Source organism: Carassius auratus, unplaced genomic scaffold (genome assembly GCF_003368295.1).
Source record: "Carassius auratus strain Wakin unplaced genomic scaffold, ASM336829v1 scaf_tig00001464, whole genome shotgun sequence".
In the NCBI taxonomy this organism is placed as follows: domain Eukaryota; kingdom Metazoa; phylum Chordata; class Actinopteri; order Cypriniformes; family Cyprinidae; genus Carassius; species Carassius auratus.
In genome coordinates, this window is record NW_020523361.1 from 40,108 (window position 1) to 52,899 (window position 12,792).

At 37.9% G+C, this 12,792-nt stretch overlaps 1 protein-coding gene across 1 annotated transcript in view; it reads right to left on the bottom strand.

Annotated features, from left to right (window-relative positions):
• LOC113069328 (adhesion G protein-coupled receptor B3-like) overlaps positions 1 to 9,796 on the bottom strand; it is a gene marked incomplete at its 3' end in the record, with an annotated part of 46,022 nt that extends 36,226 nt beyond the window's left edge. Inside the window, exons 1-5 of the mRNA XM_026242332.1 lie at positions 8,304 to 9,796; positions 7,229 to 7,330; positions 5,226 to 5,332; positions 3,715 to 3,909; positions 313 to 381 (exon numbers count right to left, since the gene is read on the bottom strand). Of these exons, the coding sequence (XP_026098117.1) occupies positions 313 to 381; positions 3,715 to 3,909; positions 5,226 to 5,332; positions 7,229 to 7,292 (435 nt within the window). The remainder of the gene's footprint in view (positions 1 to 312; positions 382 to 3,714; positions 3,910 to 5,225; positions 5,333 to 7,228; positions 7,331 to 8,303) is intronic.
• Between the last annotated feature and the right edge of the window lie 2,996 nt (positions 9,797 to 12,792).

Consider the following 12,792-nt stretch of genomic DNA (forward strand, 5'->3'; position numbering starts at 1 on the left):
CTATTCTTAGTCCTCGTTGAGAAGCATCGCGACTCAATCATGAGTTATTTACTAAACTGAAAGATTATAATTTGAATTTGTGAGTGACAGACAAGTAGAAATGTGGGGGCACACTGGGGGACCAATCAGTTTTCAGGAGGGGCCAGTGCCCCCATGGCCCCTCCCCTGGCTACGCCACTGCCGAGGGCTCATCACACAATATACAGCCTCAGAGTGACACACAACACCAGATACTCTCTGCGATGTGACTATAATAAAGCAATCTCGACCCCAAAGATTCAAAAAGCACCCGTTCACAATGTTCAGACCCACCTGTTGCGCGTCTTCCCATTTCTCTCTGTTCTCCTCTTCCAGGAGATTGCTGATGATCTGAAAAAAATTCTGTAAAGAGAAGAAATTGCACTTAGTAAAACGCGGCTGTCACAGGAACAGGCTGGTAACATCTCATTTCAGTCAATATGCTTTGAAAGTTATATAATACACAGTTGTGGTCAAAAGGTTACATATACTTTGCAGTATTTGAAAAAAAAATCTGAAAAATAAGAGGGATAATACAAAATTCATGTTATGTTTTATTTAGTACTGACCTGAAAAATATTGTATTATATTATTATTATTTTTTATTTATTTATTTATTTTATTTTTTTTTGCAAAAAAAATATGTTTTGAGCTCCAAAAAAAAAAAAAAAAAAACAGCTCTGGCTCATCCAAATAACAGTATTAAGAATCAGTTGTATGTAAACCTCTGAACTGGGTAATTTTTATAAATTCAACTATTAATTTCTCAACTGGACTATATGTAAACATCTTTTATGTGAAATATCTTATTCAAGTCAGTACTAAATCCAAAAAAATAGCATGTATTTCGATCCCTCTTATTTTGGTAAAATAATTATCATTTTTCTGATACTGATAAAGTGTACACTTTTGACCACAACTGTATAATGTATACAGTTTGAAAAGAATACATTTCAAGAGAAATCTGATATACATACATTATCTTTGTTTATGCCATTAAAGAATTTAATGCATTATAAGTCATTTTAAAACATGCATATAAAAGATGGATATGGTGTTTTAAAACTTTTTTTGTGTGTGTGTGCTTTTTAAAGTTAAGAATATATTAAATTGCAACCCTTTTCATTAAAAAAAAAAACTTAATATTGAATTTGAAAAGTGAAATAAAATTATAAAAGAACATAATAGATCATTTTGATTTATTCCTTTAAAGAATATAATGCATTATATTAAACATGGATGTGGTTGTTGACCATGTGTTTTAAAGAACTGTGCTTTTAAAGGAATATAAATGTATTAAAACTGCATGATAACTAAGGCTTTAATTAATCATGACAACATTGAAAACAAATTCTGAGATGTGTTATAAGCTGTTATGAATGACTGAATTCATTCAGAATAACTTTAAAATACATTGGAGAAAATGTTATGTTTATAAATCACTGCACAGCACCCACAGAACTGTCAAGGAGTACATAGCATAACGGATGGGTAATGTTTAATGAATTTGCATAATAAAACACAATTTGTGACCTTAATTTTTATATTATGAAGCATTATAAAAGCAATAATGTACTTGAGGTTGTGGTATTGTGAGAATTTTGCAGTGACTGTATTCATAAAAATAGCATGGTCTATACTGCTTAAGTATAGTAAATTGACTTAAAATTGGAATTTTACCTAGTCCTGGAAAAAGCTAACTAGAAATGTGCATATCTGGATTGTCTGAGGGTAAAAAAAACCTACTCAGTGTTCCCTGAAAAGGCGATGATGAAGAATCTCCCCTACATTTCAAAAGTCTAAACAAACAGTGTCTCTGGGAATTACACCGAGGATCACAGCACTGATTTACAGTGAGATGATGGGAAACGTCCAGCTCTAAAACGCACCTGGGATTTCCTGCTGCTTTCAATTCAGGGATTGGTTGATCACTCAAATGTGCACAGAATTAAAGGGGAAGAACAGAGAATTTGAAAGAGCTTGGGAGAGCTGTCTTCTACAAGACTGCAAAGAGAGCCGATGTTTGATGCGGTGACTGGGCTGAATGAGATATCCAGCTGGACATGTGCCTGTCTTTTTTTTTTGTTTGCTGCTCTGTGCCATGGAAGGCAGGAGAGAGGCAGCGTCTTGGCTCCGGCACGCTTGTTTTTCTACTTGAATGCTTATGCTCCCTCTTGTGGTAATGTGTCCACTTAAACACAGCATTAATACGTTCCAAAACACACAACCCACCCCAGCACACATGCGTGGGGAGGAGAGGCCACACCGGTTCACATCAGGGCCTAGATAAATCCTCCTACACCAACCCGACACACACACACATACACGCACAAAATCACATTACACTCCATATTATGTAAACATACTCAGATTCTCACAAACAGGTCATGAGAAAAATCGGTTTGTTTCGGCATTGGGAAGGTTATGACAAGGCTTTGAGATGGAATGATATAGACTTAGTTACTATCTCCTATCAGCAGCTGGCACACGGTGTTACAATCCCATAAGCTCTCTGTGAGGGGCAACAGCACCAAAATATGTATCAGTCATGGTCCCAAGTAGTGACATTGCCATTTTGAAGGTGCTGTAAGTGATTAAGCGCCATTTCGCTAACTTCACCCAAATGGCTGGAATGTCTGGAGAGACCTGTCAGTACTCCCATTCATCTCAACGGCAGTTCCTTGACTTGCATGTCACCCTCTAGAAACACGTGACTGGCATGCTGCTTTCTTTGCTCACAGGCATTCAGTTCTGGAGATATGCATTTAAGAGCCATGTGACGAATCATTCTGGTGGAAAATAATGTCATGACAGCTCTAATCAGCTGATGGCTCCATAAGACTGCATACAGTCCCAAGTCCTTTACTAGCGTCTATCCTGAGTTGTGATGTCAAAGACAGCAAAGACAGAAAAATACAGTTGCTCTAAATGCTTGCAATATCCAATTTCAATTTTTCTTGAAAATCATATAATGAAATATTCCCAATTAATTTTACCATTCAAACATTTGGGGTCTGTAAGATTTGTAATGATTTTGAAAGATGTCTCTTATGCTCAACAAGGCTGAATTTAATTGATCAAAAATACAATAAAAACAGAAATAATATGAAATAATTTATTTGATGCCATAGCTGAATTTTCTATTATCCAGTCATCAGTGTCACATTTGACTTCAGAAATCATTATAATATTCCTATTTGCGGTGAAAGAAACATGTCTTACTATTACCACAGTTAAAACAAATTGTGTTAGAAACCATAATACATACTTTGGGGAATATAAAGTTCAAAAACTGCATTTAAAAAAAAAAAAAAAAAAAAAAAAAAAAAAAAAATATATATATATATATATATATATATATATATATATATATATATATATACATTCTAACAATATTTTGTAACATTATAAAAGTCTTTTGATTGATTTAATGCACTCTTGGTTAATGCAAGTATTCGTATCTATGTGTGAAAATTACTGACTCCAAAATTTTGAGTGGTAGAGTATTTGCTGTTAGTAAGAAAAAAATATATATATATCTGATGTCTTGTAGTGCAGGAATGTTCTGTGTGGCATCACTTTTAACCTGCATTACTGACATTCAAGACCTAAGATAAATTTAACACAATTTAAAACATTTACAAGATGGATATAATCATTGAGGTTAGCAAGAAATGTAATTATTTTCTCTTTTACCTGAACGTCATCAGAAGAGGGTTCATAGCTGGCCCTTTTGAAGGTTTCTGTGACGTTTCGAAGAATCTCCACTGAAGAGAGAAGGTCACCTGCATAGAAATTGCGTCTTTGGGTGAGGTCCAGGAGGACCTTCGTAACCTGCGACATGCCATCTCCTGCCAGATTCCTCTGACCTTTAGCAAGGTGCCCCTGGACCTAAAGACAGACACAGGGAAAGAGACTGGGTTCTGTGTGCCCTTCAAAGAATGCAACACTAACACAAAGTTATAATATAAAGAACTACCATTAGTTTTTAAAGGTGAAGTGTGTAATTCCTCAAAGCATTATTAAACACAACTTCTATTATTCCTCAAACACTGTTCTGTCTGATATTAGTCGTATGAGCAGATAAACCCGCCACAGAGTAGTGCCTTCAACACCTTTCAAAAACATAAAAATATCGTACCAACCTCAAACACTTGAGCAGTAGTGTTTTGCCCTAAATTTTAAGCAGAAATAAGAGCATCAAAAATGACACTTCACCTTTAAGCAATAGAAGGATGAAAAAGCATGCATAAGTCACGCAGGCATGATGTAATACACACTGACTCGAGAAAGAGGCTAAAGAGCGTAGACAGAAGAATGTGTGTGTGTGCGGGTCAGGTTTTGCCTGCACTGTGAAGAACAAAAGCCCCCATCAGGATAGTAAACCCTGATTGCAGACCTCTTAATAAAAAACAATAAATAATGCCTTAATTAAATTTTTTAACGGCAACAAGGTGTGCGAGCTAGAGGATAGAAAATATCATGACCTCAGTATAAAGCCAATGGAAAGTCCCCACCATGCTTTTGCATGTGTGTGTTGGTGTGTACCTACTTAACCATATTTTGGGGACAAATTTGAACCCAAAAATTAACAAAACCTGACAAAATCGCAAAACACCTCCATTTGGGGACGTCCTCATTTGTAAAACTGGTATAAAAATAAAGTAAATAAACTAGGGTTAGGGGTAGGGGTGGGTTTAGGTTAAAAAGAGTATAACTATCTGTATTTAAAAACAATAGAAGTCTATTAAATGTCCTCATTTAGATAGCTACGTAAATGTGCATGTGTGTGTGTGTGTTTTTGTGTGTGTGAGACACACCCAAAAGCTTGGAAATAACCCAACTTATTGCATTTGAGAAAGAATCAAATAAGAGGAAGATGAAAACAAGAACGAAAATCATTCATTCATGTCGAGCAGGTGCGTTCCCAGAAAAAGCTCCGGTGAAGCTGGAACTACCATCTCCAAGATTTTACAGGAAATTAGAGCGAGTCCTCCATTAGAGCGGGGTCTCAAAAACTGCAATACAAGCGGTTTAATTTGCCTTTCCGATGATAGCAGTTTATCTTGCAGACCTGTGTGGTGGTCTGCGTTGCCGGGTGGGAAGGGAATGGGCGGAAATAGTTTGGGTGATCGTGACGACTGCGGGGGTAATTTATGGCACGTCACAAACAGAAGCAGAGCACGGGAAGCTGACTTTGCACCTACTGATTGCTGCAAGTATCTGTATTCATTTGCAATGCATCGAGCGTAGCTGGGCTGCTCCCAATAGGCCACCCCGCGGTGATCCAGTGAGCAGCGTCGACTAGTGGTGCCTGCAAAGAAGGAGGAGGGAGAAAAGAGAGATACAGAGAGGAGGTTTATATTTGTTCTTGTAAGTCTTTTTTCCTTTTTCATTCCACCTGTCAGCCCACACATCTTTCAGGGAGAGGATGAAAGCAAAAGCCTTCATCATCACCTAGATGTGGCGGTTGCCAGATCACATGTGCCTCACATGTGCCACTGCCGTATATGCATACGAACAAACCAAACTGTAATTATGCGCTTTAAACAACTGGTTATAATTCCCGCTCACAGAATTACAATGTTAACTGAAGCCAGCTGTCATGCACCAATTTAACTTTTTTGTATGACGAATGCGAACCGAACCCTGCAACCTGAGATACTTACAAGTCTGCCGCCCACATTTGAGAGCGAATAAACAAATGCACAAAATTCCTCGTCTCCGATTCGTCAGAGCGTGTCCTACAAGTAGCGTCTCCCATTAAAGACGTTTCCTTGCCTTTAGAACAACCTCATCACACCCACCCGCACCCCTCTACCACATACGTCTTATCAGCTCTCGTTCTAACACGGTTCCACCGCCTGCAACCCAGCCAGCAGCGAAACACACTCAGCCCACCTGAGACACAGCTGCAGCCAGCCGTCTGCCCTCAAGCTGAGGCATCCAAGCAGGGACATCCAACCCACAGATCACAGAAATCTCCCACAGAGCCGGATCAAAGCGGACGCACTCAGAACTCAGCATTAAAACACATGCTGCCGCAGAGGGGCCTGACCAGATTGAATCTCACACACACATGTAAAGATCACACAAACCTTGTCCAATCACCTTTGCGCACAAAATAGGAAAAGGAAAAAGTGAAAAGATCTCATCCTGTACATTTTATCGTCAGTCATTCTTCTACATCCAAACGTTTGATTCTTGTCGCTTTCATTCGTTTTTGTTGGAGTTTAATTTAATTCCTGCCTCATAATGAATGAAGTTTCTCCAGCATTTCATGCTGCTGCCGTCAGATCCCACTCCAGTGCTTTTGCACGACCCAAAATTTCAATGTGAGTTATATGGAAAACAAACAAGTAAATGTAAATTTAACTAATTCCACCCACGGGTTGACACACTTTGTCTTTTATGTATAAATGAAATAATTAAATGTTATCAAACCAAAATAAAACATTTTATAAATTCAAAAGTACATTCGGGCCTATGGTGGCAGTCCACCCACATAATGAAATGTATCCACAAAAGACATTAATCCATCTATGCACGCATTTGCATCAGCCTCTGCTCGCCTAGTTCTAGTTATGCTGGACTGTTCGCTGTTATCTCTGAGTCTGTGCTGCCCGCATTTTTTATATTTCTTCTAGCATCTGCCATTTCAAGGACACTGTAGTGGCGATGCAGAGCATCTTCACAACAGGAGACAGCAGGAGGTTACAGGATCTCAACAGAGAACAGTACAGCACCTTCTGCCAATTTCAGACCACAATCAGTAAGGCTCACACCTCAGACCAGTCCAAGGAGAGAGGGAGAGAGAGAGAAAGAAAAGGGACACCTTTAGAGTGTCAAAGTAGAATATACCCGATGGATTTTATTGCTTTATGTCTCCTCTGCAGCTTCGCAAAGATGTTGACAAAACGCTGGAGGGTTCAGTGGTATGCAAATGACAAAAATCTCTAGGTACACACAGCATATGCCATTTAAAGGCAGTCACAGCAGTGCTGAATATACTAGTGAGAAACATTTGTCATAGTAGCCTTCTGAATTTATGAATAAATTCAACATCATTGAAATAAATGTGCTGCAAAAGAAAAGCTGATAAAAAAAACATAAGCTGTGTTCTTTTTCGGTGACGCAGTTCTATTGCTTCTTTGTGTCTTTTTGTTAGGCTGAGTGCTCTTCAACGGCTGACTGTGGTGGCTTTTCTTACCCGTGGCATTGGGAGGACACCTGTTGAAGGCCAGTTCCCCAGAGGGAGTTCTTCTCCACAGCATGGACACAGCATAATCCTCAGGGCAGATTTCATAAGGAGCTATGGTTCAGGAATAAAAACACACATTTGTAATTTTTGCAGACCGTTATTATTATTAAAAGGATATTAGAAAGATGACAAAAAAAAAAAAAGGATGCTGATGGAGAATGGGGGAAATGGATCAGAATATAATCAATTGTACTGTAGTTGCCCAGATATAATTGCCACACCATTTTTGGTCATATGAATGCTGCAATATAATAAAAGGAAATACTAATGCATTTCTAATGCACATATACAATTAAAATTTTTAATGTTAATATAGTGCAAGGTTATGTTAATTTCACATTGCCTATTTATGAATTAATAATAATATTAACAATACAAAATCTTAAAATATTATATTATATTATATTATATTATATTATATTATATTATATTATATTATATTATATTATATTATATTATATTATATTATATTATATTATATTACTGGATTACTGATAATGATACTGGATTGTTTTTAACATACAAATTATATTGTAAACTGAAAATCATACATCTCTGGAAATCCTTACTTAAAAATGTTTGTCAAGACCTAGTTCCATCTATTTGACCGCAACGCTAATTTAAAGCATTTGAGATTACAGGAATGGTTAATTCAGTCAACATTATGAGATTCTATAACTGTCCTTGTGACAAACCTATGCATGTATGAAAATGCATGTAGATGCATGAACATAAAGCTTTGTTTCCATGGAAATTGCTTCTAACAGATGAGAATAGCATGACATCATTTATGTGACATTAAATATCCATTACTGGTGAAAATTGTGTTGACCATTCCTCGCAGGAAAATACAATTATGGTATATGTTCATTATTTCCCAAACAAATAATGATTTAGTGCAAAAAAACACTGGACATGGATTTCTGAACGGAAAAGATAATTATCCCTGCATCCGTCTCTCATTCACCCCTCTCTGCCCATTCTGACATAATTGACTCTTAGGGCTCAATTATTCGCAGGTTACCTGGGCAACGCTGCTCGCTGCATCTGCGGACCTCCTCCCCACTCCCATCGCATGGCTGCCCCGTGACCGCCAGCCCCTGGCATATGCGCACCCTCCGCTGCCAACCACCGTCACAGGACTTAGAACACCCACTCCACGGAGCCCAAGTGTTCCACTGTCCGTTAGCTGAAAGACAGATACAGGCGTTGAACAAAATAGTGTGAACACCTACTGTAGAAAACGGGCAATATTTATTTGTTGAAGTGAAGTTACCACCATTTACCTTTAATACAGCTTCCAACCTTCTTAGAATAGATTAATACAACTTTTAAATAGTCTCCAGTAGAATTTCATTTATCAGAACAAATGCCAATTACTTCAGAATTGTTAGAGGACTGGGAATCAGCTTCTTTCTCTTTTCTCCAGAACTGGCCACAATAATTGAATAATAATTAAGTCAGGTATTGAGATGGCCAGGGTAGATGTTGAAATTCATCTAGGTGCTCCAGCTCCAGAGATTTTATCATCATGACACTATCATTTTCATACTTCAGAACTGGTGTCTGTGATTAGAGTTTTATTGACTGCGGCTCTTTCATGGATGTTGGCTTTGTAAAGTTTTCTATGGTCAGTTTTTGTGCAAACAGGGTCGTCAGGGTGAATATTGAAGTTTGCTTTCAATTTGCTGCAGTAGTTCTGTGCTGTTTGGACACAATCCTTCTAAATGTCCAATGGTTTCAATCATTCACCTTCATCCAATTATTTATGCCAATTATTATTCTTTGCTGAACATAGCTTGACATGCTTTTTGTACACAGTCAAAAATGAAAAGACGTTAAAGTTTTTCTTAAAACTTTAAACATTTGGGCTGTTAAGGTTAGAGATGCTCCTGCTAAACAGGCTAGACACAGCTAGACACTGTACATTATAAAGAATACATATGGAAAGAGTACAGTCACAGCATTCCCTTTAATGGCAACCTACACAAATTATATTAACCTCTATAATAATGGATGTTCATATTATTTTGTCCAATCCCTTTACATAGATGTGTGGATCATCTCATTCTGTTCATCGTTTCTTTCATTCCATCTCTTTCAAGCTTGACAATGACATCTTTATGTGGATGATTGTGCACTCTTAAAAAGTTATTTGAGCCATCTTCTGTGAAAGCTATAGAATTACGAGAAATATAGCGTGGAACATTATAAAACACACTCGTTTGCAGATGAGTGTTTGGAGCATTAAAAACCATCCAGTTTCTTGTCATGTTGACATGCTCTAGAGGCCAGAGATGCAATAAAACTAGACTTTTGGCAGAATTCGCTCTTGATTTAATTAATAAAATCATTACCAAGATACTTGCAATGATCTGATATTTGTCTCTGCTTTACGAGCGTGAGGGTGCCCTGCAACTGGGATAATAATTTTCCTCACTTTGCCAGTCTGAAACACATTTTATGGTAAAGTTTTAAAAGGCTTCAGAAAATTTTATGGGTATCTAATGAACGGGGTTAAATATTGTTTTCTTGCCATTGCAAAGGGAAACATGAAAAAAGACAGATGTTGCCCTCAGCTGTGCTATAAATCATGTGTGAGAAAGGACATGTTCACCTGTAAACTAGCATTTACCTGTGCTGAATGTACACTAGTGTTCAAGGACACATTTACATTAACATTTAGACTATGTGGAGGCTGCTGGAATGTTATTCTGAAATCAATAAATATGGTCAAATCATATAAAAGCACTGAGAGATAAAGTATTTGACCTCTATGGAGCTTCATAAAATATCTTTTAATCAAGCGACCTCAATATACGTGTCAAATGGTCCAGTTAAAAAAAGGCTTAATATCTGAACTTGTATAAGCATTCAAGCAAATAAATATTCTACCACTCATGGCAAAAAATTCTCATCCTCAGTCTATCTATTATCACAGATGTAAAGCTTCTCTTAAATGACCTTCATCTATCCAGTAAGCAGATTTGCATTTGTTTGTCAAAATCTACGCCAACTGAAATACATATAAATAATTTTGACCCTTTTTGATAGTTCTGAAATGACACAATGTGTGATTCAAAAATTAAAAAATTATAAATAAAATAAAAGCAAAAATATATAACGTTATTTTTTGTAGTTTTGACTTTTTATCTCACATATTCATATCATATATCAAAAACTTCATGGTTAAATATTTGCAAGAAAAATGCAGCTAACTAATACAATAAAACACAATGAAAACATGATAACATCATAAAAAAAACATGATTTAAAAAATGTGAAAACAACAACAGCAAAAAATCTAATTTAGCAAATGAACTCTTCATATAGACATTTCAGATGTGAACTCTGGAAAATAAATAGTTAATGTAACATTAAATTTTTACCAATCCGATGCTCTGTGATATAGGCACATGATAAACAAAACTTCTTCCATTTTAACTTTGATGCTACAATATAGCATGTCTCACCATGTAAGCAGCTTCTCACTGAGACTCTCTGTTATCATGACCCATGTAGAGCAAGAGTCTTACAGCTTACAAGCATCATGCTGAGGGGCCCCAGTGTGTTTAAAAAAAATACCTGCCAGGCATACTGAGTATGCGTTCTCAAGCAAGACCCACTGCTAGGGTCTATCAACACAGACTTGAGCTAATGCTTGACATACAGTATATAGAAGAGGCGCCTTTACCGTTGATATGATATCATACTGTAGTTACCCTAGGATCAAAGAAATCAAAATTTTATGGTAATTTTTCCAAATCTGATGCTATATTATAAAATATTACATTAATATAAAAATATTTTTTTGAAAGTACAGTCATATTTTTTTAGCAAATACACACATTTATTTTCTGTCCTTTATGCATTGGCATATTCTATTCATATTTTGAGAGAAAAAAACATGGCCACAGTACATACATTGTTTCGTGACGTGTAGAAAAAATGAACCAATGGCTTGGCAGAACTGCACGAGTCTATGGTGATAAAGAATGGGCACGTCATCTGGGTATATAAGCGGGCATCCGCCACAGGATTCTCAGGTTACTTCGACTGAAGCAAACCTATTCGCTTTACTGATGCTAGTGCCAGAAGCTGAGCAGTCTTCAGCGATAGTGACTGAATGTTGGTAGACTGTAGTGGCTCAAAAGCACAGTGGGAAGTTCCCATAAAGGTATGGTTAGGGGAAGAGGCGGATTCAACCTTCTGATGCTGTTTCTGCCCACCGATTGGCCCGCAGCTGCTACCAACAGTTGAGTCAGGAGAACCTTGTGATTTTGTTCACTGATTCACCTGATAACCTGTGGGATTAGGGCAATCGGGGGAATTGCATAAAGAAGGAGGTTGGGCCAATCGTGGGCCAACACGTACTTGGTCTTTGAGTAAAAAACTAGGCAGTGAGAGCTGTTTCCTGAGGCGAAGAGATCTACCTCTGCCTTGCTGAAGATCTCTCAGATCCTCTGAATCCTCTGCGGATGGGGCGTCCATTCCTCTGAGGGGTCATTAAGTTGGCTTGAAAAAGCCAACTTACTGATCTACTATTTAATCTTATTAGTGGTGCTTGCCGGAGGCAAAGCACTACTACTATTATCTCACATACTTATTATTAGTGGTGCTTGCCGGAGGCAAAGCACTACTACTATTATCTCACATACTTATTATTCTTATTCTTATTCTTCTTCCGCCAAAATTTCGGCGCGTAACTTGTCCCGCAGTTTTAGACACAGACCAACGAAACAGGCGTCAAATCGTGCGGCCTAATCGGGAATGGTGTGCTATGACTTTTATAAGCGATCGGGCGTACGATGTTCGTACACCGGGCGAAATAACGGCCGAAAAATCGCATAGACAATGCATTACGGCCAACTTTGACGGATCGTAGCTCCGAGAGAGAATTTCGCAGAAACATGTGAATCACCACATTTGGAGAGGCTATCAGGCTGTGCGCGATCATACCCCGCAATGGGGTATAAGTTGTACCCCTGGGGCGCAAGAGCCCCCAAAGTTGCCCCATACTAAGCCAATGGGGAGGGATCCCCCATGAAACAATGTGTTTTTCCTACTGTGGGAAATTACATAGGGATTTTGCATTGAACATAACTATGGATCACATAGTCATAGAGACAAGGGGGTGGGCTCATTTGAATCAGGCAACCAATCAGACTCTCAGGATCATTATGAAGCTATCAAGCCACGCCCTAGCAACCATATAGAGCACCATAGCAACAAGCTCCATAGACTTCCATTGAAAAATATAAAATGAATAACTTTTGATAGAAGTGTCATAGAAACATGAGGGTGGGCTCGTTTGACTCGGGCAGCAAACGGCCAATCATGTATCTCCTTCAAGACCACCTAGCCACGCCCTAGCAACCATTAAGAGCTACCTAGCAACCCAAAGTATATAGAGATATCTTAACATCTAAAAGACATAGAAGCATGAGGGTTGGTTTATATTAGCAAGCAACCATTGGAGTATCATCATTGGCAGCTGCCAGGCCACTCCCTAG